Source organism: Meleagris gallopavo, chromosome 17, assembly GCF_000146605.3.
Source record: "Meleagris gallopavo isolate NT-WF06-2002-E0010 breed Aviagen turkey brand Nicholas breeding stock chromosome 17, Turkey_5.1, whole genome shotgun sequence".
Classification (NCBI taxonomy): Eukaryota; Metazoa; Chordata; class Aves; order Galliformes; family Phasianidae; genus Meleagris; species Meleagris gallopavo.
In genome coordinates, this window is record NC_015027.2 from 1,430,272 (window position 1) to 1,457,742 (window position 27,471).

Consider the following 27,471-nt stretch of genomic DNA (forward strand, 5'->3'; position numbering starts at 1 on the left):
TTGTGATGGAGGCGAATGGGAAGAAACTGCTTGATACAGCCAAAAGAGCCCTCACCTGTAATTTTTCTCCTCCACAGGTGCCCCTGGCTGACAAAAGCCATCTCCCCAGCCATCCCGGTGTACAATGGGCTCGTGTTCTTGTTTGTGCTGGCGAACTTCAGCATGGCTACTTTCATGGACCCTGGAGTTTTTCCACGAGGTAACAGAAAATGGGTCTGGTGGGTGCCCCTCCCCCCCCTTTTCTCTGATAATCTTTCTTGTAGATTTTTAAGTTGTTTATGTATTATCCTTTACCCTCAGCTGGCAGTAGAGGCGATATAGTAGAAAGAGCTTCTGAGACTTCCCAGCTTCTGAGTTGGGAGGTGTCAGCTGTCCTTGCACTCCCTGGGGCTGGCAGTTGAGGGTACAGTGCTGCACAGCATCGTTCTCCTTTGAGCAGCTCTCCTGATTGATGTGATTCCAGTTGCCATCCCTGTGTCATGCTGGCATGTTGGATTCAAGTTGCTGTCTTCACAATAGGAAGTTGAATGTAGTGGAGGGGAGAGGCTGAACTTTCTGAAACATCTTCATCAAAGCAGACTTTCCTTCCAAAAAGCCTTAAAACAAATGCGTAAGCATTGAATGCTAGAAAAGGTAATGATTAAGGCTTGCTTTAGAGTGTCTAAAAATGTATACATTTAAAAGATATCCCTGCTTGAATTAGTATGGACGCACAGCTGATTAAATAGGATAAAGATCGCTCTGCTAATGTAATGGGAAACACAGAGGAGCTCTCTCTTTTAACACAACTTAATGAGAGAATTATCACCTAATTTTATCTGTCTTCCAATAATTATTCTCATGCAGTTTGCATCAGAACTGCTCTAGGCAGTCTTGCCAAACAGGTGGATCTGTTTGCAAGGTGTTCTTGCTCACCTCTGTTCTGTGAATATAAAAGCTATTTTGAATTGCCATTGCACCTGACAAGAACAAGATACCTGTCCTGCCAGCCTCCATGAATAGTGAGTGCCAGGATTCTCCAGGTAGCGGGCATAATGATGAGCATCTGGTGTCCTTCCCTCCAGCTGAGCCCTTTGAACCTCTGAGCAATTATGCAGCACTCCAGCAAAGGAAATAATTGTGTGCAGGGGCAACATGTAGTCATTTGTGCAGGATGATGTGCATAAAGGTACAAACGTATACTAGTGAGATTTTCAAAAATGTAAGCACGTAGAGCTTTTATCTAGTTTCTTGCATTTTTCAATTCCTCTCTCTCATCAGACATAACCACACTTGAATATGCTATGAGTGTGAGGTTATTGATGGCATCCACACTCTTTGCCTTCAGTAGGAGGAACACTGGAACAATGTTGTTCAGTTTGAACATCTCAGTTTGAGAATCTAATATCTTTGTACAGTGTGCTTTCCTCAGAGAGGAGCTTGCTGACTTACTGTGCCCTAGTGTGATCAGGACTGAGCATATTGTAAATTCATGCCTTCCTTTAGACTTCTCTAACTTCCTCTTGCCAACAAGCTCCTTAGTTTGGTCTTTGCATTTAAAGGAGAAAAAGATATGGAGATCAAATGGAAACTTTGAAATATTCATAGCATCATTAAGGTTGGGAAAGACTGCTAAGATCATCTAATCCAACCATCAATTAATTCTTATCAGCTTCTTCTAATTCCCAGTTCCTTAACACAAAGGAGTCAGGAGCAAGGCGGAGTCCCTACAGCTCGCCTTTCTTCCATCCCTTTCTGTTTACTTGTGGCCGCAGGCTTATCTCCCTGTGCTCTGCATGCACTTGGTCTGAAAGAGGTTGGGAGTAGGGAAAACACAAGAGAGATGGGAGTCATAGTTAAAGAAAATGAGGGGGTAAAAGTGTAGATGTGTGAAGGAAGCAATCTGATAAGGAAAAGATGGGAAAGACTATAAATACCATTGCTGGGAGGAAAGGGGAGCAGATGTTATTTCAGATCACAAGTGTGCATGCTAAAAAAGCTATCGCTACCCCACACCACCCACAGAGCTGCAACCCAAGGAGTTCAAAAACTGTAGGAGTGATTTAAAATGATACATGATGGATCTGTTTGCTTTCTGCTGTTGAAATTACAGATTTAATCTTGGTTTTCAAGCTTTTTAGCACATTCCCGATAGTTACAAATTTACTTTAAAAACAAAATAATAGAAAAGCAATGCAAAAACAGAGTCTTAAGAAATGGCAGGATTCCTTTAAGGAAGTTGCCAAAAATCATGAGACGTGTTATAAAACCAGGAGATTTGGTTGCCTTTTGTCAGCAAATAACACTGAAGGAATCTGAGTGGTAAGGTACTGACCTCTACCAATGGCTTCTTGTGCTCAGATCACCTGAAGCTGGTAATAAGGACATCTCCAGCTGTATCATTTGAGCTTACAGGTTCTCTGGCATGGGGGGAAGTAAGCCCCCTTTTTCTTGTATTACTGAACAGGACCTAAATTAACCTCCAGGATCCATTACTTATTTATTCTTTTTTTATTTTGCTGGCTCTCTGAATGATCCTGAGATGAGCCAGGACTTGCTCTGTGCAATTGAGCTGCCAGTAATGCACTGAAATGATTGAGAAGAAACGGAAGTCACTGAAATTGAGACTGCCCTGACAAATCTGATTTACAGTCTGAGTTGAGTTTGCTGATGTTTGTTGCTGGCTAATTATAAATTCCAACTACAAACTGACTTCCAGTATTTTTAATGTGAATATTCTATAAATACTTTTCAGTTGTGTGTCAATTCTGCCAGACTGATGTGTTTATACAAGCATATACCACTGTGCATAGGTATGTACAACTTACTGACTTTTTGACCGCATAGTCAGTATTTTTACAAGTGTTTAAATGGTGTGACCACTGTCGTGCCTTGTTTTCCTATGCCCACACATGTTTTGTACAGCATGGACTGATTTGAAGCATTGAAGAACCCAAAGATTGTATTAATAGAAGTGCCCCAAGGGATTTAGAGTCTGGCTCCCACTGACTGTCAGTGATCGTTTATGAAGGAAAATTGTAGGGAGCAGTGCCAGTACAGCAGTCTGCTTCCATGCACAAACATTAATCCAGAGAATATTCTTGCAAGGTAAATATTGTAGCTGAGCCAGATCCCAGACTCATCTAAGTGAAGAGAAAAGCTCCTTGTGAAGTTGGTGGAAATCGGATCATTTTAGTAGGGCTAACACATTTAGAGAAGATTTAATATAGAACAGCATGACAGTTATTGATGCTCCACCGGGATAATATCATGAATTTCCACCTAATTTGGAGTCTGCAGCTGCACAGCAGTGTTTTACCAGGTGTTAAGTAGAGTTTAACTACTTACGTAGTCTCTGTCAAAAGGAAACAAATAAAGATTACAGGAATCTAAAATAAAAGATGAGCTTTTGTGAACATCGTTCTTTCCTTTTCTTCCCAAGATGCATTCTAGACTGGCTTTTATTTTTGCATTTATTTTTAAATGGCCTCTTTTTTTAAACAGCAGCACTTGGTTGAGACGATAAGCCATCCACCCACTGGGTTGTCATTAATAAGATGACTCTGCCATATTGTCCTCCCCATCTTATTAATGGCAAAGAGAGGCTAAATAACTTATCCCAAGGTCACAGAGTGAAAAAATCAGAATACAGGACTTGATGACTTCCAGTCCTGTGCTCAAATCGCTGGATTGTACTGCCTTTGAGAGAAGTGAGATCATCCCAGTTATGTACTGCTACTAAAGTAAGAATATTCGGGGTATGCTATGAAGAAGTGAGCAGGAGATATGCTATAAGAAAGCAGACCTGGTGCCAGGGCTCATTGCAGCACACAAATTGCTTCTCACTGTGGCATCAGGCTCCCAGGAGTAAAAGGGGTGGTGGTGGACTGGCACTGGAGCACTTGACAAATTATCACATGCGGTCATCTGGGTTGGTTTGGAGGTTTGAGCTAACAAAACCTTATTTTAATATCTCTTAATGTAATTTCTTGTGATTTATGTGCTGGTAAGCTAGCATTGAGTTAATCTTAAATTGCCTTCTCAACAGGGGCTTGAATGATTTCTTGATTTCTGTCTCCTCTTTGACTCTAGTTTGCATCTCATCCCATCCATTCTGCCTGTAACTGTTGGCTAAGATAAGACTCAAACACTTCTCTTTGTCCAGGCTCTGGACTGGCTGCCTGGTGCTCCCATGGGAGTTGCCTCGGGTGCAGAAACAAGCCCAGATCACTGATATGTTCAGCAACCAGGACAACCTGTTCTGACAGTCCATCACTTCCACCACTCTGTTTCTCTGACAAGCCCAAGAGCACATGCAGTGCCCCTGTATCCAAGGCGCTGTCTGGATTAGATATTTTATCATTGCTCTCTGTTATTTCCAGTAACTTTTAGTTTTGCATTGAGCAGCAGATGAAGATGAAGATAAAGACGATGACTTCCGAGCTCCACTCTACAAGAATGTGGAGATTAAAGGAATCCAAGTACGGATGAAATGGTGTGCCACCTGCCACTTCTACCGTCCTCCACGCTGCTCTCACTGCAGCGTCTGTGACAACTGTGTTGAGGTAACAGTGCTGTTGATTGTGTTGACTTTGGCCCAGTGGTGGGGTTGCACGTACATGCTACTGGAAATGTGCAGTTGGGTCCTTCCCCCAGTATTTCAATTCTTGGAAGTTCCCAGCTCTAACCTTGGTGATGGTCTTCTACTGATCAGTACCATTTGAAGCACAGCCTTCTGTTATGTTGTATGTTACATATGCAGTATTGTTTGATGTCAGCTTTGTTGCTGATAATAATTAGGTTAAAAAGTTTATAATCCTGGCTGTGTCTTCCTGGAGGTAGCTTAGGGATCATGATTGTAAAAAAGAGGAGCATTTATGGAGAGGTGAATGGGAGCATTTATGGAGAGGCAGAGCTCAGGAGAGCAGAAAGTTCAGGGTGAACTATTCTCACTTGTGTGTTTGTCCACCAATGTGGGCACCAGTTTGTTTGAAATTAAGTGATGAGCCATAAGATCACGGGGGATGTGTGGAAATCAAAGTCAGAATTCTGTGTGTAATTCTACACTCAGTGGAAGGGCTCTATGTTTACTTCAGCACCTCAGCTTGGAGCATGAACTCAGTCATGCTTCTAATGTTGTCCCTCTGAATTATAGGGCTTTCATGTTTCTTAATAACCCTGGGGTCTTGGTAAAGCACACAGGATATTTAAAAATAACCCCCAGATAGTAAGGAGTGCTTTTGGGCTATAGACATCTCCTAAAATTCTAAGTACAGAATGCTGTATCCACAGTACTTGTGTTGCCTGGGGGCAGTTTCTATAGCTAAGCTAAAAATTCCATTTGTTAAGGATCATTTCTGATGCAAGGTCTTTTTTTTTTTTTTCCCAAATAGAAATGTGGTTTTTTTAATGTGTCTAAAATATATTCAGCTGTGCCATTAAAATGAAAGGGACTGCTAATCAGACAGCAAAAAATACTGGTATCAGCTAGAATGCTATATACACCATCTTTGTCCTAATCCTCTTTGCCAAAAGCAAGGGAATAGTCCCAAGGAAAGCTGCACAGTTGCTTCTGTGAGAAAGGCTGACAGGGTTTATCTTGTGTCAGTGATTTTCTCCTTCAGGAGAAAATCCTTAAGGAGGATGCTGGATCTGAGAAGATGGAGAGAAAGGAGCTACTGAAGTTCCTGGGTGGAGGAGAATAGCCACAACTATTTGTTCGTTGTCACACAGTTGCATTAGACTGCTGTGTATTGTTAAATAGAGGTGGATTTTTTGGAGAAAACCTGGCTCATATATTCCTAGTTTTAAAACAAATGTTTTCACTATTTCTAGATTCTAAGGACTGTTTAGATGATAAAGTTCTCAATTATCCCATAGAATTTCTTTCTTCTCCTCTCCCCAGTGGCTTAGCATGAAAATCCATTTTCAAGAAATGATGTTTTCTCAGGAAAAGATTGCCCAAAACCCAGTGGTACAAACACTTGCGATTTCGTGCTGCCATAGGGCCTCCAGGGGAGGCAGTTCTGCTGCAGAAATGAAAATGAGAGGGAATCCAAAAGTAACCCAAATAAACCAGCGGAACACAAGGTGACTGCCTACTTCTCAGGAGGATTTATTGATAGTCAGACTAGTTCAACGCTTCTGATTCTTCTGGTGGGCAAGAATGAAACTCTGCTTGTATAATTAAATTATGATTGCTGTGAAGAAATATAGGCAGAAAGCATTAATAACTTCTGAATCAATAAATAGTGATCTCAAACAGCATACTTTATTGATTCTTGTAATGTTTATTTCTATTCACCTGTCTATTCCACAAGAGCTTGAAGACAGTGAGAAGAGTGACTTTGCTGGCTGTTCAGTGTGGAACGCATTCAGGGTTGGAATTCACCTCTTTTCTCATTCAGTCTAGAATGTGCTATGAAAGTTCTTAGCCTGAATATAGAACTTTTTGAGCCAGTTTGATAAAAATAACCTAACAACAAAAAATGACAACGCTTGCTGAAATAAAATCAGTTGAAACCCGAAGCCTGCTGTGACCAGATGGACTGAAAAATAAATCCATGACAAAAGTAGTCGGACTTTTTTTTCTTTACTGAAGCATTCACAGTGGGTATTTATATAGTTTCATAATCTGTAGATATTTTAGGCAGCGTACAACCAGATTCACATCATAGGCATATGCTGGGTCAGCATTTCTAGCATAGCCTGAAATGATCCTTATTAAATCACCTCTGGCATTTTCTGATGTGCTCTGAGAAAACTGATCGATTTCTTTTATTTAGTAAAGTTTTGGTAAATATATTGGGCAAAACTTACAAATATGAAAATTTGTAGGAACCTGCTTTGTGGAAAAGTATTTTTCTTGAAGCTTGCTAATTAAAGTTCAGCTACATATAAATATAGAAATGTCAGGGAGAGAATTCTGCAGCCAATGTTGCATCTTCAGAATACTATAGGGTATGATAGCTTCATTGTAATTGACTCCTCATGTGATGGATGATTAAAAAGAAATCAGTGCATCTGCTGCCAGCGGATAAATGGCCTGTTTTATGTTGCAACGTGTTCTCTTAACTCTATGAACTCTCAAGTACCTCTCCATTCATATATAAAGAAGCCATTTTGTGCAGGGAAGAGCCTTATAAAGAGACTGTACCTGATTTGTAAAGCTTCAGATCTAGCTTGATGTGATTTTACATGACGACAGTTTGGATTTACCTCTAAGAAAAGCTATTTCCTTTCACTGTTTGGATATTGTTCCCTGTCTCTCCCTTTCTTTGCAAGGATTTTGACCATCACTGCCCATGGGTCAACAATTGCATAGGACGGAGGAACTATCGCTATTTTTTTCTCTTCTTGCTGTCCTTAAGTACGCACATGGTTGGAGTATTCACCTTTGGCCTGATTTTCATATTGAACCACATGGAAAAGCTGGGAGCAGCTCATACCACCATTACGTATCCTTCTTCTTGGTCTTCAGAGACACAAGGTGGCCTAGAGGAAAATATGAAAGAGTGGATATGAAGGTTTGTCTTCCTGGAACTGGTGCAGGTTTACTTCTCTCCTGATTCCTGTTGCTCCTCCCCTGTAAATGCTTAGGACAATTCTTTCTCTCTACTTTTCTGATGTGTGGTTACCCCCAGTGCTGTGCCTGATCTTTTGTCTATCTCAGTCATTGCTGAGGCACACAGCAGAAAGATACACGGCCTCCCTGAATTTTACTTCCAATTGCATGTGACTCTACACTGTTGAGTACTCTTTACTGTATTTAAACATATGATACAGTAGTGTTTGCCCTGGAGGTATGTCATCTTCATGGCAGTGTAATGCACTAACCCCTGGCTGAGGATTGCTACTCCCTTTGATAGTTTAGTGCAGAGCAGTCTTTACAAGATGATTGAAGCCAGGATCAGAGAGTTCACTTTATTTTTTAACAATCTCAATGATAAGGACTGTTGCTAGGAATAGATGGACTTAAGGTGAAATTTGATCAGCCTAGTCGAAGATGACGAACATGCTGCTATTTCCCAGATTTTTTCTCCTTTTCCTTTTCTTGTTCTTCGTAGTTTCATTTTCCCTTCATTCACTTCAGTTTCTTTAACTCCTGGGTACAGAATGGCTGTCATGTGTGTGGCTGGGTTATTCTTTATTCCAGTCATTGGTCTCACTGGTTTCCATATTGTTTTAGTGGCACGAGGACGCACGACCAACGAGCAGGTAAGAAGCAGTCTTTTCTCTGTGTTTGTAGCTAAGATGTTGATTTGGAAAGAAAAACCAGCAAGTCAGCTTGGACAAATAAAAAAAACTAACACTCTTCTCGAGGGTTTTGTGAGGATCTAGGAAGTTTGCCTCATTTTTCATTTTCACTTTTTTTCTTGAATGCACTACAAGCTCAGATGTTCCCTTTCTCCTAACCACAAAGACTTATTTAACATTTGAAATCTACTCACGTCCTCGAAATAGGTTTTATGTGGTGTGTACTGTCAACTCCAGAAGTTCAGACTTTATGAGTCAGACTGAACAAATCATGAGACTGAACAAAAGAAAGGAAAAGATTAAATCAAGTCTTTGCCCTATCTCCTGATATTTTGAACTCCCCCAGCCAACCCACATGCTCTTAATAAGGTCTGAGCTAGCTCTTTGTCTCTCTCTCTTTGTCTCCCTTGTTCTCGTGTATGTGCATGCACACACACACGGGCTATTGGACCTAACTTGTTTTGCTTTTCCAAACCAAGTGCTGACACAGCATCTTGTGCCAAAAAACCTGTAAACTTTAGTTCCCTTCCAGTTACTCACATGTATCATGTTCAGACCCTGTCCGAGGTCTGCATATATACATGTGCATACATTGATAGCATGCAACAGATGATAGAGATCTAGTCATGGGGTCCATAGCATGCCTCTGTTTGTAAGGGGTAGCTCAGCTGGGGCATGCAGCGTGCCAGTAAGCTCTCTGAGGTCTTTGTACACTGGGGTGAGATTGTTTCCTATTCTACAAAAGACAATAAAACCATGCATAAAATCCATGAATAGTGTGAGAAATTAACATAGGCAAAGAATCTGAAGTCATCTTGAATTGCTGCCTAACAGGGACTTTGAACAAAGCAGGCTTACTGTAGCTGAAAATCCTTAAATGCTTTGCTGTGTCTATCTTAGTCTGGCTTGGAATCAGCTGGTCTTAATTTTAAAATTGATTTTGGCCAAGTATTAAGTTTGATAGTGCTAACAATAGTAACATGAAATCCAAAGCATTTTAGTCTCTTATCCCAAATCATGTTCTATCTGAGGCTTGTTTCTCTGCAGGGGTTAAAATTGTCCACGAAAATTAGAGGCTGAGGAAGAAGGAAAAAAAAAATTAAAAATTAGAAAACAAAGAACTTTTTCTGTGCTTAGTTACCTTGACATTTGGACAGGTTGAGAATTTTGCATTTAATTTGATAGAAATAACTATTGGAAAAGGCATTCTAGGTTGGTTTGGTTTCTTGAGCTACCAAACCACTGAAACACTGTCTTCATTTCTATGCAGTCCTATGTACTGCAAAGCTGTAAGCAGAGCAAGGACAGCCTTCAGGTACCTCTCTTATCTAAGTAATTAGGACCACAGGCTAGCAGTGATAGATAAGAGATCTGCTTCTGGCTTTGCCATTGTTTTAAAACATTCCCTTTTCTCCTGTAGTTTTAGTATTGATTTTCTTTTCTGACACTTAGTTATCTGCAGTCAAGACTCTTGTTACAGTATACTCAGCACACATCCCCTTTTCCCACCACATTCCTGTAGGCCAGCAGTGCAGACGTGTGGTGTTTTACTGTGCATTCTTGCTGTCCATTCATTCCAGAGCTCATAGGTTTTGAGCATTCATAGAAGACAGATTGTGATTTAGGAGTGCATGGTGGCTGAACATAGTTCTTGTGAGTTTTCTGAATACCTCTGGAAGTATTTTATGGAACCAAAATAACCAACATCTGCTCATAGGCTGGTATTTTTAGTTTCTGCATAGAGTAAATAAATACCTCTCCTTCTGAGACTGCTTCCCATCTGTATCTCAAACTGTGTTGGTTGCTCTGAAAGTAATGCCTCCTATTTATTTCCACGGAAACTGCAACAGATACAAAGAGCACAGTAACATCACTTGCTCTACCGAATTCTCAGCCACAAAAACACCCTTTTTCAATACAATCATGAAGATTGGCTGTGTGTTTAGCCCACAGTGAACAAGAGTCTATATGCTGCATTCATAAAAGTCTGCACCAGTGGAGGTGACCCACTGTCACTGTCACCACTGCTGAAATTCACCACCCAGCCCTCACTGAGCTCACAGCCACTGCTGGGTCTCCATCACCAATCAGCAAGCACTGATGAATGTCAGTGGGTGCCATTTTTTCCACATGGAGCAGTTCAGTGACACTCCTTTGTCATACAACAAAGACTCCCATGTCAGATGCCATTCTGTCAGAGTGCTGCCCTGCTGCCATCTGTCACACAGCTACAAAACTTAATGGGATATTGGTGGGAAGCTTCAACCTCTGCTGCCACACCACCAACAGCTGCCTCTGATGTCATGGGCCAACATCATAAAATAGGAGGCATTACTTTCAGAGCAGCCCTTCTACTTTGGAAACCAAATTGCTATAATTAGCAATGTGATTTGTGAGGTAGAGAAATTTTATTTTCATGTTGTGTTTGAGAAGCTGAACAGAGAGATACGAAGTGCTTTGGCAGCATCTGGCAGCTAGTTAGCTTAAGCCCAGGAATGAGTGCAGATGTGCCAAATGTGCAGGTCCGTGCTTTAGTCATCAGGTTACTCTTCCAACACTCAGAACTTCCAGCATGTCTCTCTTGGCTTTTAAAGAGTTTTATGTAATATCAAATAGGCCAGCATAATATATTGCAAAATCATTTAATCATTGTTATTTTATGTGCAAGTAATTAAAGTATTTCTGGTACTCTTTAAACTCAGTGCTAGATCAGAACTGTGAGTTGATTAAAATGCATTACTTGCAAAAAGCAACATAATGCTTTTATTGGCAACCACTATTAATCTCTCTGGCTTTATTGGTATTTATCCCCATATGGTTACTTTCAAGTATCTGCCTGCTAAGTACAAACCCTTTATAATGTTTATGAAGCTTTGACTACTTCCTGCCAGACTAATAAGACTTGACTTTTATTAAAGTAGCTAATTTCCAAGTAAGCAGGGTAATCACTGGGGAGTTCCTGGCACCCTCCCCCATGAGACAGTGGTTCACGCTGACTGCTGCCAGAGGGAGGAGGATGATTTGGAAGAAACACTGATCTCATCCAGCATTAAGAACTGTCATTCCTTTTTGTTTGGAGGGGACCTAGCTGGGTAGAGAAGTGGAGGGAAGGAAAGAGACCAATACAGGATGTTTGGCTGACAGCAGACACAACTCATGCAGGAACAGCATGGAGAGCTGAACATGGCAGCTTTGAAATGCACTCGTATTGAGCTGATGGTCTCGTGGGAAAGGCTCTTTCACTGGTTGTGTGGTAGCTGGTGGAGGGGTGTGTTAGAGCAGGGGGGAATGTGCAGCATTCAAAGAACAGCGGTCTCCTGTTTGGGCAAGACAGTATTGCTAGCACAAGGCATACTTGTCCTTGCCTTTCTAAGGGTTCGGCAATGACTTATGAAACCAGAAGTTGAGCACTGACCTGAATATGTTTCCAGGTGACAGGTAAATTTCGAGGGGGAGTGAATCCTTTTACCCGAGGATGCTGTGGAAATGTGGAACACGTGCTCTGCAGTCCTTTGGCTCCCAGGTAAGAAGAAGGGAGTAAGGGAGGTGGAGAAGTTGTTCTAAAAGAGGTAGCCATGGTAGCAGCTTCGCAGTTGCATAGCTGTAACCTGCCCAAGCAATTGCTTTCTTCATATAATTCATAATCCTCGTGCCAGAAATAGGTATTTGGAATGACCGAGTCAGCTTATATCAAGAGCTGATAGCCTTGTCTCACCAACTTGTTCATCCAGTGACTTTTCAATAACAACTTTCAGTATGTTACCACACTTCCAGCATGACTTTTTGCACTGCACAGTCAATGTCCAAGTATAGGACCTAGCCTACTGGACACAAAGAAGTTATCTAAAATCAACATTTCCTCTTGAGACTTGAATCTAATTTAGGGCAGCTGTAGTTTTCAATCCCACTGTCGCTTTCGTTATCATAAAACAGATTTTCAAACAGGTCTACATTGTAGAACCAAGGATTTTATTTATGGCTTTCTATTTTTGCAGAAATTGATTTATCCCTTCACATTTTGTAATCGGGATTTTAATGCAGTAGATCAGATGGAGTATAAATATCCTACATTCTGAGCTGTCTAGCCTGTGTACACACTAATAATATCACAACCAGAAGATTTATTTGGGCCTTTTCACGATGCTGAGCAATCCCAGACCTCAATACTGTTATCTATTTTTTATTTTTTTTAATTTGCTGTAGAACAAATAACTTCTAAAAGTCTGTTATTAGTATAAAAATAGAGATACTGGAATAGCCAAAACTTAAAAATCAGGATAAGATATTTTAAGCTGGACTTTAGAAGCTTGGAGATACTCTGGTTAAGAGAAGTGTGTGAGCAACGTCACCATTCTTGTTCTCACTTTTAGCAAGCCATGTTTTTGTGTTTTGTGAAGACCTGTTCAAATTGTCCTGTGTACTGAAAGACACTGAGCCATCAATGCTAGAATGTCCTTTTCACTAGATGAAACAGAGAAAGCTTGTGTATTGTGCTGCTTATGTGCTGCACAGCCATTGCCAAATTGCACTTGCAGAGTCACGGTCTACTGGAAAGTAATTAAGTATCTAAAATCATCCATTTCCCTTTAGATTTGTTGCTTGCTGTTTCTTTTACTTCCATTCATGTTAACACTCTAAACACACTACAGAAGCAAATCACCATGTGGTATGCTATAATTGACAGCACATCTTCTTCTCCACATTAATTCCCCACTCGCTGGGTCTTATTCCCCCAGTCTCCTCCACCTTCCACTGCAGGGAAGCTGTTTCATGATAACTAGGTAAGATCTAGTAACTTGCTTCCTTTGGTGGTAGGCCTCTCCTTCTCTCTTCTCATGATTTGTGCTCTTGTCCATCAGTGCTTCCAAAATTACTTTTTTTTTTTTTTTAATACATCCTCTCCTTTTGCTCACTAAAAACCCCAATGATCTTTTTATTGCTTTTTAATTATTACTTGGGCTGACTTCGACTGAAATAAATGGAGCTTACTTGTGTAGATTCTATCACATCCTTAAATCATGCCTCAAGTAGGAAGATTGTCTTGTCTCTGTCTAATTTTTAGGCTATAGTTTATTTTAATGATAACTGTTGAACAATTAACCAGGTACATAGTTGAGCCCAAGAAGAAGCTGGCTGTGAGCGTGAAGCCTCCTTTCCTCAGACCTGATTTATCTGAACGACAGATCACAGTGAAGATCAGTGACAATGGGATCCAAGCCAACCTCAACCGGAGCAAGGTGAGGTGGTCTTTAGGCACTTCTGAAAAGCACATCCTGAGCTTTATGGAACTAAAGCCTGGAAATAACTTTGTCGTAGAAAATCTCCTTGAGAGGACACATCTCTCAGAGAAACTGGTGTAGGTTGAGTCCTTGTCTCATACTTTATCTTCTAAAAGTAACCCAGGTTCAGTAACAGCAGCTCTTAATCTATTATCAGACTTCCAGGCATCTTTTAAAAGAGGTTGTTCTTTGCAGTAGTTCATTATATTTTGTCCCAAGAATTTCCACCCCTGTGTTCGAATTAATTTTAACTAACTCATATTGTGGGAACCCTTGAACCACCAGATTGGCTGTTGTGCTTTGAGGAAAGTTAAGAGCTTCCAGATGACAGAAAGGTTTCTGGTCCAGTGAAAGGACCACAGAAGTTGTGTTTCAGAACTTGAGTTCTAAATTTGAATTCTTCACTCTCCTATTTCTTTTTTTTTTTTTCTTATGGGGCTTTTTTGTGTTTTTGCTGTGGGCACTAACTGATTCGTTGGTCATTTGCAGTCCAAAATCAGCCTGGAAGGTCTGGAGGATAAAGGTATGGATGTGCAAACACCGCTCCCATCCAAAGGAGATCAAAGCAAATACTCTGAGTTAAAAGGGCAGCTGGGGACCAGTGAAGGTATAGTTGCATGATCAGTGTTTTATTTTTAATAATATGAAAATATTTTACCCTCTTTAAAATATTACAGTGTTCTTTCAGAACACTAAGGGGATCTGGGTGAAGGATTTACAAAAGCTGTGAATTAGAGGATAGCAGGAAGGGGAAAGAAAACTTGAAGTACTTCATTCAAGTCTAATCCGGGAATTTCAGTTTCGCAGTTTTTAAACTCTTTTAAACCCCCTCTTAAGTTTTTTATCAGTTTAACAATGAAAAATGTCATTTTGAAGTAGGGAATCAAAAATATTAGCATAAAATGCTTAGTCATAAGAAATGACTATTTCATTTTTGAAAAGATTAAAGCTTTGAGACTGTTTAAGAAATCTCCCTTTTCAGACAAAGCTATTTGCTGAATTGATCCCAAATAACCAGTAATTTGAAATACAGCAAAAATACTACTCACCAAAATATGTCACACCACTTTGTATAACATACCTTTTCTTCTTCTCTTTAGATTATTGCTCTGGACATGGGCACTGTTATTTCCACATGGGGCCCTGTTGATTTTGGTGGAATTCATCACAAAAATAGCAGGAGTTCCATTCTGGACGGAATGGAGCTCAGTTTGCAAGAGCTTAGGAATGATAGTATACTGTCCGCACATTCCAATATAATGTCTGCTTTTTTTTCTTATCCAGAAAGTGGCCTTTCACCCAAGTTGATCAGCCCTCCTACACCTGCCATGTACAAGTACCGGCCGGCTTTCAGCAACAATCCCAAAGTCCACTACCATGCTGCCGCTGAGCAGGTGAGTGAGCTGCAGTAGCCTGTGACAATCTGTTCCCAATTAATCCCGGACAACTTGGGGCTGGGGAAAAATTCATTACAGGGGTCTTGTGAATGTCACAATGTGAAAACAAACAACAACATTTGGCATCGTTGTGCAACAGTGTAGATTTTCACTGTGCTTCTTACGAAAACATGTCCACTTTTGCAACATTCCTTTGTTGAGCTTGTTGCATCTGTCCTGCTGACAAGCATGCACTGCTGCTTTGTCAGTGTCTTGACCCAATCCTGAGGTGCTGAGAAGTGTCATCTCCCGCTGGCTTCTTCTGACATACTGCCAACTCCCATTTGCTTCCGTGGAAGCTAGGCATGCTTAGTGCTTTAGCTATCAGAGTGCATGCTCAATGGATCCTTAACGTGTTAGTTTGCAAAACAGAAAAGAAATATATCAGCACCTCAAATCATATTTTATTGAAAATTAAAATTAATGAAAAATTCCTTGCTTGACTTGCTTTAGCACCTCCTGAGGGCATTTGGGTCGGAGAAAAAAAACTCAATACTCAGCATCTTCCTATCAGAAAAACAGGGATCAAACAATTAGAGAGCCTTTCCTTTGGCATGAGTGTCACCTGTTTTCTCTTCAGGCTAGAAGTTTTGAAACAGTTAACAGTATTTCCTCTGGAAGCACAGCATAAATCCAAGTCAACTGGTAATAGGCTTGTTTTCCTCACTTATTTCTCATGAACTCGTTGCAAGTATTCATTCCCCCTCGAGGACCTGAGAAAACCTGTTTGAAAATCAAAGATCTAACTTGTATATTGGCAATATGCATCCAAATCCTCATATATCAATGAAGATACTCTTCAAACACATATACCAAGTAAAGTTTTCTTATAATTAATTTTCTCAGCTCCTCCAGTGTCACCCCTAGAGTAGCAATAAGAGGATGACAAAAATAATGGAAAAGGTAGAGATGTATAATTGTTTCTAAGCAGCAGCACTGGAGTAAGACAGAATGTTCCTTAAATGATGAGGAGAACTCTTCTAGTATCCTCTTCATCTTGGAAACACAGGTGGTGATAAATGATGGAATTCCAGCTACCATCTATTTCATGTTTCAGCCTTACTGCAATAATTATAAACCTTACTTGCTGGATCTGTCCACTGAATGAAGCAAGGACTGATTTGTGAAAGGGAACATGCAAACAACAGTGTGTTCTCTGTATCCGATAAGTTTAATATTCTATTGTCTTCAATTTATTATCTAAAAATGACTTAAAATACTTTATCACAGGCATCATCTAGCATTTTCAAACTATGTAAACAATAGATTATATTTGGATCATGATGTAGAAAGTCAGAGAGCCAGGAAGGCAAGCTTGTGCTATTCAATCAGATGCATAGCCATAGATGCAGTATGGATCCAGGACAGCTTCTGATTAAACCAGGACACCAGGCAGTATTTTTAATTGGCAACTGGGTTCGGCATGTTCACCCTGGGGGTTGCTGTTTCAGCCTTAAAGGGTGATGTTAGTGTAGGCTGACTGATACTCATACAGAGAGGTTTGTAGACTTGTTGTGAAAATATTAAAAAAAAGAGTTCATTTGGCAAGCCAAGAAGATTACATGTATTTGTCTGCCAAACCATACCTACGTGTAATGTACAGAGAGAAAGAGAGTAGCTTGTGTGTGGAATATCGTCTTACCTCTTCTGTATCAGTTCTTCAGCCTGTCAGTGTAATTCTGCTGTTGAGTGGTGAAGGCTGGTAAGAAAAGTTTGGAATGAAACATATTTTTGCTAGTTATGCCTTTTTTATAATTTACCTTTTAAAAGAAATGAGAGAATAAGTTGCATTGACTGCATTTGTGATTAAACATGTGGCCGATAATCACTCTTTGCTGAGCTGATGTAGCCAATGTATTATGCTTCATGACAAAACCTTCCTTAAAGAAGAAGCAGAAACGATTTTCTTAGCATATAATGGTTTTTTAAGTGAACAGAACTGTAAGCAATCTTTCATAGAATATAAACAAAGGGAAGCCCTGTATGTTTTCAATGCAGATAAATAAGTACTGGCCTGTGTTTCCTTCTCTGAGGTAAATTATTTTGTTGTATAAATGGTGGGAGGGAGCCTGGAGCCTCTTTACTCTAATTAATCTTAAATGCTTGATTTTGAAGACCTGTGACCTGATCTTGAGAATTGTTGAATATTTATATCTCTGAGTAGAGTGAATAAGAGTGTGCTGGTCCCCAGTGTTCTGAAATGAAGCCTAAAAGATGTCTGACTCAGCACTCAGAACCAGACATCACTCAACTCAAGAGCTATTTGTGGAAAAGTTGAAGCAAAGTGCTATTCCAAGGGCATTATTACCAGATTACAATCTCATTTACCTTAACAGAGTTTCAGTTTAGAAGTTATCTCATTGTGTTCATGCATTGACGTACTTATTAGTCAATATTATTTAGCAGTTACTGTGAGTGACTCCTCGATTCTGAGGTGCTGTCCACGTGCTGAGAAGGAATCAGATTCCTCATGATGAACCTTATGAACCTTTGTCGTAGGCTGTGAGTCTGAGAGATGTCCAACTTTTTTTCCTCCTGTGCAGTCCCACGGAGAGTAGATCTGTACATGTCTATTATAGGCTTTTGTTTCTCATATTCACCTCTGTTTTAGATCACCCTGCAGGAGGGACACAGCCAGGGGGCTCTGATAGAAGAGGATGGCAGGAGCCTTGATTACCAGTCCGAACCCAGCCTGGACATCCCCAGCTACCGCAAGAGCTCCCTTCACAAGACCTATCAGTCTTCCCCACTCCAGATAGATTCCTTTGCTATCAATTCACGATCTCTGAGCCTGAAATCTGCTGGCAGGAGAGGGACAGACAAAGTGCCCCTTCATCCAATGAAGTCTGAAGGGGCGGCTTCCACTCCTTACAAAAGCATCTTTTCTCCCAATTCCCTGTCGAACAGAAACGGGAGTCTTTCATATGACAGTTTGCTAAACCCCATGTCACCCTCGGGGAGGAAATGCGTTGCCCATTCTGCAGTCAGCTCTGTCGGGTACCACTCACCATATTTATCAGCCAAAATGTGCCATCTACGGGGGAGTGAGCTGCAACGCCAACCACCTCAGAGCTTCAGCCCAGTGCTGGGGGGCCCAGCTCCACATCAGCGAGACCCCTCTCCAGTCCGCTATGACAACCTTTCCAAAACCATTATGGCATCCATTCAGGAAAGGAAAGAGATGGAAGAGAGGGAGAAGCTCCTCCACTCGCACCCTGATTCCGTGTTTGCAGACTCAGGTGTCTATGACACCCCTAGCTCTTACAGCCTTCAGCAAGTCAGCACGCTCTCTGAAGACCCACGCAGCATGGCGATGAGATACGGATCTAGAGACAATCTGATGGCTGCTACCAGTTTTAGCACAAGGAACCCTATACTGCAGTCCTCAGTGTCTTCGCTCTCAAGTGCAATGACAAGAGCTCCAAGGACTTCCACAACCTCTCTGCAAGCTGATTTAGCCAATAACAATGTCCAGACGCATCAAGCACTACAAGGCAGGGTGAGCAATGGCTCCTACAAATCACCAGGCCATCAGGTCCCATCGTCCCCCACAGGAATGCCTAGGTCACCCTCTTATGGAGGCCCAAAGGCTGTCTCCTTTGTAAACACTGTGGAAATTACAGAGGTGCAATCAGTGGGAGCACAAAGGTATGTACTGCTTAAGGTGCTGCTTAGAAATGCTTAGAGAGGCTCTTTGTGAGATGCCTCCCTGGAGGCACGGCCCTGGTTACGTGTTCGCTGTAGGCCAACGAAGGTGGCATATTTGTGAGTGCTCTTCTGTTCTGTGACAGCACCGAGCAGAAATGACAAAATACTTGCATGTTTGCTATAACGTGAACTGCAGGTGGTCAATGAAGCTGTGAAATTCATTGTGATTTAATATCTAAGGCGGACTTGATGATTATTTGCAAGACGCAGGGCAAATTATCCCTCCTGTTACACATGAAAGGGTGAAACTGTTGTAGTGCATGGCCTAAAGGGAGGCTGGACCCCACCTTTGTCTGGGCACAGAGGCACTAAGAGGATCACGGCACATACTGATCCCAGAAGCTTGGCATAGAGAGCTGTGCATTCAGCTGTGCTGCATGTCCTGCAGTACAGAAGCAGTGATGAAAGCAGAGGCCATCTCATTGTGTTCTTCCTTATCGTTAGAAGTGGTATCTGAGCAACATCTTCAGCTGCAGCTTCTGCATGCACTTACCTTTCTCTTCCTTCTGGAGACTTGACTTCGCACTGGAAAGTCTGAAAAGAGCCACGTGTCCCTGCTGAGGCTGCAGTGTGGGGCCTGGAGGGCTAATTGGGAATATTTAGGCTTTCTTTGCACCTGGCAGTTACTGCACTATGCTACCCTCTGGTTAATGTCTCAGGTTTCTCACTTCAGCATTGTTTAACATTTTGGGGAAAGTTACTGAAATGAGGGACTACCATTACTATAATTCTCCCGGAGTTTAATGGCAGCAAATTATTCCCCAATGTTTTCAAGTGAGCTACAGTTATTCTGGTTTGTCTACTGGTAGAAGAGCTAACATTTAGCAGGCAACAGCTATTCACCTCTCCTCATGTGAGTTAAGTGAGTTTGTTTCAGCGAAAGAGGACCTGCCAGCTTTCTCTTGCCTCCCTCCTCTCTGTTTGAGTCCTGGATGTGTCAGCTGCTGCTACAGGAAAGACGCTAATATGAAAAGCTCTTTACCTTTTCTTAATCTGAGACTTCCAGAACATACATGAGGTCTTTTATCCCATCGCTTGGCGAGTCCTGGGGATGAGACATGCTATGTTTTGATGTGGACCTTTAAAAGGTCTTCTGAGAAAAGCCTGTTGTTGCTTCACCCTGGCAGTAGGTCATAAGAAAGGAAATTATTTCAAAGAGTTGATCAGGAGTATGGTCTTTAATTACGGGCATCATAGTGTGCTTCCTGACTTGATTCAGTTTGTGTCTTCTATGATTAAGAAGTTCTACACTCCAGTTCTTGTATGTCTTTCAGAGATGAGCAAGATAATTTTGTTTAACTTTGAATATTTATCTAGAAAGTGTTTTTTCAGAGCATTGTGTTTCTAATTGTAAGCAAGCACGGTTTGGGTTAAAGTCAACAGTGAAAAGATTTAAACTTTCCTGCAGGTACTTTGCAGTTAGTTCGGTTCAGCAAAGCATCTAAGCAAGTGATTAAATGAGCATTTTAACAAATATTACTGCAGTCTGACCTACTCACCTAACAGCCAAGTGAATTCTCTCATTTCGCTGGCTTTTCATCATGTGCACTGGCTTCAACCAACTTTCATGTTCAAATATTTTGCATCGGTGGGACTCAGTCTAACAGTGGTGGTTGTTCATCCTGAATAAAGCCATTCCGTTATCACACTTTGCTCACTAACGTTATGTCTTGGTATTTCTTTTGGTGCAGGGATGACATACAGATGAAGACACCGCACAGTAAAATAAATGGACAGCCAAAAGGAATATCTAGGCTAGGCTCAACGTCAAGTTCCCAAGGAACACCTGTCAGCCCTGCTAGACACTCAAATGTTAAGAAGGTGTCTGGAGTTGGTGGAACGACCTATGAAATTTCAGTGTAAAATAAAATTAAATGAAAACAAAGAGCCATCCACTCAGCCAGCCATGAAGCTAGGAGCACTGTGAAGACTCAATTAACAACAAAGAAGGAGCAGCAGCAGCTGGCCACTCTCCTTTTCTTGTTTTGGATTCGTTCTGTTTTCATCTCTATCTTTTGGCCAAATAAACAGCTGCAGCCTTATTCTTGACGGAATAAAATTGTACAGTCCATCAGATTCGTCTTAACCGACAGACAGGAACTGGCTGCCACCTACCACCACAACCACAGAGCGGATTTTTTTATGCAAGAGAGTGCTAAAGCCATTGTGCGTCTGTCTGTCCAACATTGTGTACCAGTAGTGCAGTGAAAAAATGGTCAGTCCAGGATCGTTCTGTTTTCCTGTGCCCCTTCCCAGTTCTTCTGGCCAGCCACGTGTCCAGCAGGAGTCAGAGGTCCAGCTGCTGCTTTTCTGCTGGCGAGGAAAGGCTGCTCCCTGTGCCGGGCAGTCTGCAGGTGTGAGAGCTGCCCTGCGTCTCCCAGGCGCTGCAGGTCAGGTTCTCCTAGGCAGGAGCGGGACAGGGCACCCTGCACCACAAACGCTGTGTCATCTTCCAAAGGCTCCCTGCTCCTCAGACCCAGCTGGGTGCAGGAGAAAGGGCAGCAGCAGCTTCTCCAGTCTGCTGTTCGCCTTCCCACGTGTGAAAAAAATGTGTGTGCACCCACGTGTCTGTCTGACGGGAAAGGACTGCACCACCAGTGAGGATCTTCCACTCTCACCTCTCATCCCTGTTTTTTAAAGGCTTCTCTGACTCAGAAATAAATCCATGTGGACACAAAAGGAAGTGTTCAGATGGGAACAAGTTCTAAACGGTCATCAGCTGCTTTCCCTGCACCCTCCCTCTTGCCTGTTGGATCCAGGCAGTAAGGTGCTTACTGCCGTGCCTGGTGCCCTGTGCAGTCCTGCAGCAGGGTTAGCATGAGCTGTTGAATTTACAGTGTGTGTAACTGAGCCAAGCGTAAGTCTATAGGATATAAATTTGGTGTCTGCCTGATGACTAGCACATTCCCTCTGGTCTTCAGTACTGTAAGACAAAGGATCTTTCTGTTTGGTTTTTGAATTTTCTTTCCCCTGGGGAACAACTTTTTAAATAATACCAATCAAAAGATTTAACATTCTGAGGTTTCCTTTCCCTGTCTCCAGAAAACTACATTTGCTTTGTTGGATTCAAAGACAACTTTGCTGTTTAAAAACAAACAGAAAACGCAAGAAAGGGTTACGTTAATTTTTGTCTCAGAACTCTGGTAACTCTAATTTTGGGACAAATATTTATTTCCTTTTTTTTTCTTTCCTATTCCTGATCTCCTTCTCATTTGCTATCAAAAATATGGAGGTCCGCACCAATGCTAAGCAGCCAGAGTGTGCGTTCTATTAAAAATATCCTGAGTGACTGTTGCCAAAGTCAGTAAAAATCATTATTTATCACTGAGCCAGTCAGCATATGAAACCTCGACTTTGCACCTCGTTCTCCTGATTTTGACTAGTTTTGACTAGAGAGCTAAATTCCTTGTTTTTCAGGATACTGGTTTCAAGGGGTTAAATCCTTTCCAGTCCTTGACTATAATGGAGAACTCTCCAGCTAAATGGTAGCAATTCAGGATGTGTCGATAACATTTTACTTGTGTTCATCTATGTCAAGATTAATTATTCCAGAAGGCAAAGATTGACCTCAGTTTTGCCTGGTTAAAATTGGTCTTTTGGTGTGATAAATGTTGACATCTTCTGCAATACACAGTTACTACATGTTCCTTTTGTATTGCATGATTTTGGAGAGGAAGACTGAAGTAAACAAAATTATGTGTGAAGCTCTATATTGTCTGAAGGGAGAAATCGAGAAAGCAGAGCAGCTGAAATAGGCCAAAGTTATGAGAGGGTGAACTAGGAATCAGTGTGCATTTTATGGCCTCAGTGATACTTTAAATGCCTGCTGTAAGGGCACTGCAGAGCAGAGGAGCAGTCGTCCTTCTGTGCAGATTTGTTTGCTGGCACGTGGAATATCGCCGTTAGTTGGAGGCACGGCGGTGCCAGAAGAGTGCTGGCAGACTGGGTCAGGTACAGAGGGAGCAATATGTGGTAGAAGACTGGACAAGCTGGCTGATAGGAAGATTCAAGGGACTAAAAACATGTCACTGGCCGAGCAGTGAATTGGAAATTGAGTATGATAATTTTACAGATATGTTAGTTAGAATAGGTAAAACCAAAGGCAAACCAGAGTTGTTCCCGGTAGCCAGTGGCCTGTCTACATTCAGAGGGAGGAGACATGATGACAGGGAAGGAGAAGGGGAGTAGTCTTCCAAGGCAGAATACTGGAGACTACAGACTGAAGGCAGTCAGACCTTATTCAGACACGTGATGAGGGAAGGTTCTGTTCAAGGTGGAGCTGCAGGGCCAGGGGGCTACACCCTGCGGCCTCAGCTTTCTGCCATCTTTAATTGTGACTGATCTGCAGCTCTGCCCTGATGTTAGCTCCTTTGGAAGGTGCAGGACTTCTTCAAGGGCTGGAATTCATTCTGGTGCACAGAATAACATGAGACTTACCTGTTTGTTAAATGTCATGTCTGCCACACGTAAGGGGATGGTGACACACAATTTGAGCTCACCATCTAGATGAGGGCACCTATTATCATGTACGTATGAATATGTGCATGAAATACGTGCAAGCAAAGCTGAGAATCTGCACCAGTGTTGTATTTGAGATTTGCATCCCAGTGATGCTCCACTCTGATCATTCTTTCTCCTGCATTTGTAAAAGAGAACGCTACTGAGGAACTTGAAGGGCCAAAGAGCCTCTGAAATTAACTGCATTAGGTCATGAGAGAAGAATCTCTCAGTAAGACTGAACACAGTGATGTACGTATAAAGCACTAATATCCAGGGATCTTTCTGAAGGAAAGGGCAAGGGAGGAAAGGATGACTGCACTGTGTCCTTACAGGTTCAGATCCTCAGTAAGGATTATGTATTTTGTGAGTAGTTTTGGCCACAATTAAGACACATTGGATATGGTAACAGGTTTACAATGGTACCAAAGTCTTTTTTTTTTTTCTTTTTTTTTCTTTTCCTTTTGAGGTTTGCATATAATTCAGTGCTTATAGCCTGGAGTAAGTCATTCAAATCTTCTGGCAGAATAAGCTGAGCAGAACTGTTAACAGGAGATTGCATGCAGCAAATCCAGCCTCCTTCTCAGCCAAGGCACTGAACCTACGGCCGTTCTCTTAAATGTAAGCACCTGTGTCCATAGCTCCTATTGCAGGGGACCTACTTACTGCGTCTGATTTAGGAGCAGAATCCCCTCCCTTGTTAAAATACTGTTCTTCAAACAGTTCACAGGTTAGCAGCCAAATTCTTCTCTCGCCCAAATCCTCGGTTTTTACAGACACTACAGCCAAATTTTCAGGTGGTGTAAACTGGTGTGGCTCCACTGAAGCTTAGTAAGTGATGCTCATTTTCAGTAGGTGGGATCAGCTATGAAAATCCAGCACAAGTTAACACATATTATAAAGTATCTTCTTGATTTTGTCATGTTTATTTCATGTTCAGAAAGTCTTAAAGCTTTTCAATGTGTTTTTATTTTTAGCTGTGGATTGTATTACTTTAAAAAAAAAAAAAAACAGCAATAGATTTTGTTTAGCTTATGCATCAATGTTCATTGCATATTGCATTTCATTAGCTGTTCATACACTCCCATTTAGCCTCCAGGTTTCCATTGTAGTGCAATCTGCCTTGAAAAGTTGGATCTCTGTATTGTTAATTGTATAATATATTGAGCATTATGAAATTAAATGTACCTTACTATGTGGGTGGGAGAGAGGAAATATTTTTACTTGAAGCCTTAATATTTTTTTACTGCTTTGTTTGTTGACCTCATAGGAAAGTCTAAATAGCAAAGACTTTGGGCCAAATACTGCACTGATATGCAACCAGCATTTGGTCCCCGTGTCAAAACTGGACGCAGACAAAATCTGAAGGTAACAGGGGAGAAAGCCTCAGGGCAGCATCTTTTCCTGGACATTTAGAGCATTAGAACAGTCTGAGCGCTGTGTCTGTAAGTAAGCACGTTAAAGAAGTCCTCAAGTCTTGAATTTTAAAGAAAGGTGATAGCAGGAACTGCCCAAATATCTTACATTTGCATTTTCTTTTTAAATTAAAACAGATGTAACTGCAGTTTGGTCAAAGCTCTAAGGGTTGCACAGAGCTGTGTTAGTAGCCACGTGCAGCAAATGACCTGTGCTGGGTTGCTGTTCTGAAATTGCTAACGAGGCATAACGTCACATCAGCTTGGCCTGAGATGATCAGGCTGTGGGCGTTTCCGTGGTGCTCCTCGGGGAATGCCTACTCTACAAGCCTAATGTGGAAATGTGGTTTTCTTTGGACTGTATCTATGTCCAGACTAGATATATATATATATATATGCATATATATATATATATGCACAATTTTATTTTGTGTGGGGAAAAAGAGGTTAAGATTGCTGTCCCTGACAGTGTAGAAAGCTAATGCTGAACCGTTTCTATGGTCTGTATTTCACCTGTTCTGCCACCTTGAATTGTTGGAATGTATCCGTGCAGGCTTTGTGGAGCTCTGTCTGTAACCTTTTTTGTGGCTCTCGTAATACATATATATATTTTTAAACCTTTGAGTCACTTCAGTATTTTAAAGTGTCCAGTGTCCCTGGTGCGTTATGCCTGACATGGCCTCGTGTGCTGAGTCGGTTCGTGGGGTGCTGCCCCTTTTCATTTCTGCTTCTGCAAAACATGGACTGAAACAGCTGAACTGGGCAGGCCAGTTCCAGTGCAGAACCCATGGGTGTCAAAATATTAAACCAAGTGATTGCAGGTGCTCATCTTCAAGGTGCTTTGAGTAGAAAATAAGAACCTTCTAAAAAGTGCCTCCTAGTTGTGACCAATGGATCATGCTTTTGGGGCCACAGCGGGTAGTGCAGGGACAACACGAAATGAAGCTTTTCCCAGTGTCTGTTGTTGAAGTTGTGGGACTTAATAGGAAGCCTGTGGTCCAGCACAATTGGGAATTGTTGCTACAGAGTAGTGTGGAAAAAAGTGTTCTATCCAGGATATCTGGATTTATACATCCCAAAGATGTATGACTTCTCATCTATCTATCTTCATCTGTTTCTATTCTTTGGAAATACGTCCATTTGATGTCTAAGAATGGCTTATAATTCACACAATTGCCAAACTCCTAACAGCAGCTGCTTCAGGATTTCTGATGCTGTAATTTGCATATGTAGACTAATTATACTGAGCAAGAACCCATTCAAACTTGTTCATTATAAATACCGATCGTATCTGTGTGCCATAGAGGCAGAGGTTACCTTATTACATGTCCAAAACTTAATCAACAGGCTCCATTGATGTTAACTAAGTCAAACAGATTTATGTAAGGTCATGAACTGTTTTAGTACATTTTATTTAAAGACATGTTGGCTTACAGAGGTCTTGGCTTTCCTCTCTCTAAGTAATGGGTGAATTATCCACGTTTATATTCAATCCTCCATCACTGTTTTTTTTTTCTTTTTATTCTGCAGGATGAGTTTCAGTTCAGATTTTGGAACATAATAAGGAGAGACAAAGGAAACTATTTATACAGGTGAATCTATCTTCTAAGAGAGAAGCAGTTATATAATAAATGGATTAGAGTTACTGTCAAAATAGGTTTTGTTCATCTTGTCACAATAACTTGAATTTTAAAGTAAGGCTTATTTCATAGCTGATATCTGTATAACCCTGAAACATTTGAAAGATTCCTTGGTTAGACATTTCAAATTATATGAAGAAATATGATCTACTTCTGCAAATTAAAGAGTCTCAGAGAAGTGATGGTACATTTTACAGTGCCTTATATATATGTGTATATATATATATGTATATATATATAATGCCTATGTGTATATAATGTATACATAACTGTACATATATTCAAGTAAAACTAGTTCTAGGTGTCCCTATCTGGTGTATTTTAAATGGAACTGATCTGTGTTGATAGAAAAAGAAATGGTTGTATCAGCAGCAAAATACAAAACCAAAAATACTTATTAAAACATTAGCAAATAAAACAGACTGAAAACAGTGTTTCTGCCAGTGGTTATGTTCCATGCTGTGGAAGACTGGTAGGTGTGCCCACCGATTTAAGGCATATTTGGAGAAGAGAAAGCACTGGTGGAAGCTCGGAGGAGGCGAAGAACATCGAGAGCTTTCCTTTCACCCCAGCACTGTGCCCCTGTTTTAATATCTGCACTCACTGTGTGAATTTGCCCTCTGCGTGATGAATTCTGCTTTTTCTCCTGAAGCCACGTATGAGTTTGGCTGTGGGACCTGAAGGCCCTGCTGGTGTGACCTGCTGCTGCTACCCCCATATTCACTGTGTGCCACGTGGCTGCATCAGCAGCAAATGGGGACCCTGAGCGTTCCTGGAGCTGGGCCTGTCTGTGGGAAGTTGTGAGAGCATGAGGGATCCCTGAGGGCACCCCAGCAAAAGAGAGCTGAATGGGGGCTGGGCTGTCTTCCAGGGGCAGCTAAGAGCTCCGATGGGCTGTCAGAAATTGCCTGAAATGAGTGGCCTTGGGAAACCCAGCTCTGTCTGCAAGACTCCTTCAGCCTCACTGGCATTGATCCACCAGTGCTTTCAAATGGGCAAAATGGTTCCTTCCTGCCAAGTGTTTTTTTCTCCCAGCAGGAATGCGGTCTTCCTGATACAGACTAGATATGGAACAGAATTTTTGCAAAGCTTCAGACAGTGGATCTTACCTGGGGGGAGAGAGAAGTGTCTTCTGAGGCAGAGATGCATCTCATGATTGTAAGGAGGATTCTTTGTCTTGCTTTTTTCGTACAAATTACTTAATGCTGTGCTGCCATGCTATTTGCCCTTTAGACATGCTTTTTCTTTTTTTTACTGTGGA

The 27,471-nt window shown here is 41.4% G+C and overlaps 1 protein-coding gene across 4 annotated transcripts; it reads left to right on the forward strand.

Annotated features, from left to right (window-relative positions):
• ZDHHC8 (zinc finger DHHC-type palmitoyltransferase 8) lies at positions 1 to 26,650 on the forward strand. Of its 4 annotated transcripts, XM_031555928.1 has the most exons (11): positions 1 to 199; positions 4,387 to 4,544; positions 7,264 to 7,436; positions 8,094 to 8,196; positions 11,667 to 11,758; positions 12,972 to 13,016; positions 13,340 to 13,472; positions 14,004 to 14,121; positions 14,799 to 14,908; positions 17,562 to 18,598; positions 20,350 to 26,650. In XM_031555928.1, exons 1-11 carry the CDS (start codon positions 16 to 18, stop codon positions 20,519 to 20,521), a joined length of 2,325 nt encoding a protein of 774 aa, XP_031411788.1. In that variant the 5' UTR covers positions 1 to 15; the 3' UTR covers positions 20,522 to 26,650. The 4 variants fall into 4 exon arrangements, with proteins under 4 accessions (XP_031411788.1, XP_031411789.1, XP_019476513.1 ...); XM_031555929.1 differs by lacking the exon at positions 12,972 to 13,016; XM_019620968.2 differs by lacking the exon at positions 1 to 199 and having other exon boundaries at positions 4,457 to 4,544; positions 5,885 to 7,436.
• Positions 26,651 to 27,471: the final 821 nt, after the last annotated feature.

Coding starts and splice junctions, on each gene's coding strand:
- ZDHHC8 (XM_031555928.1), top strand. CDS start 16: ATGGGAAGAAACTGCTTGATACAGCCAAAAGAGCCCTCACCTGTAATT. Junction 200..4,386: donor CCCTGGAGTTTTTCCACGAG/GTAACAGAAAAT, acceptor TGCATTGAGCAG/CAGATGAAGATGAAGATAAA. Junction 11,759..12,971: donor TGCAGTCCTTTGGCTCCCAG/GTAAGAAGAAGG, acceptor TTATTCCCCCAG/TCTCCTCCACCTTCCACTGC.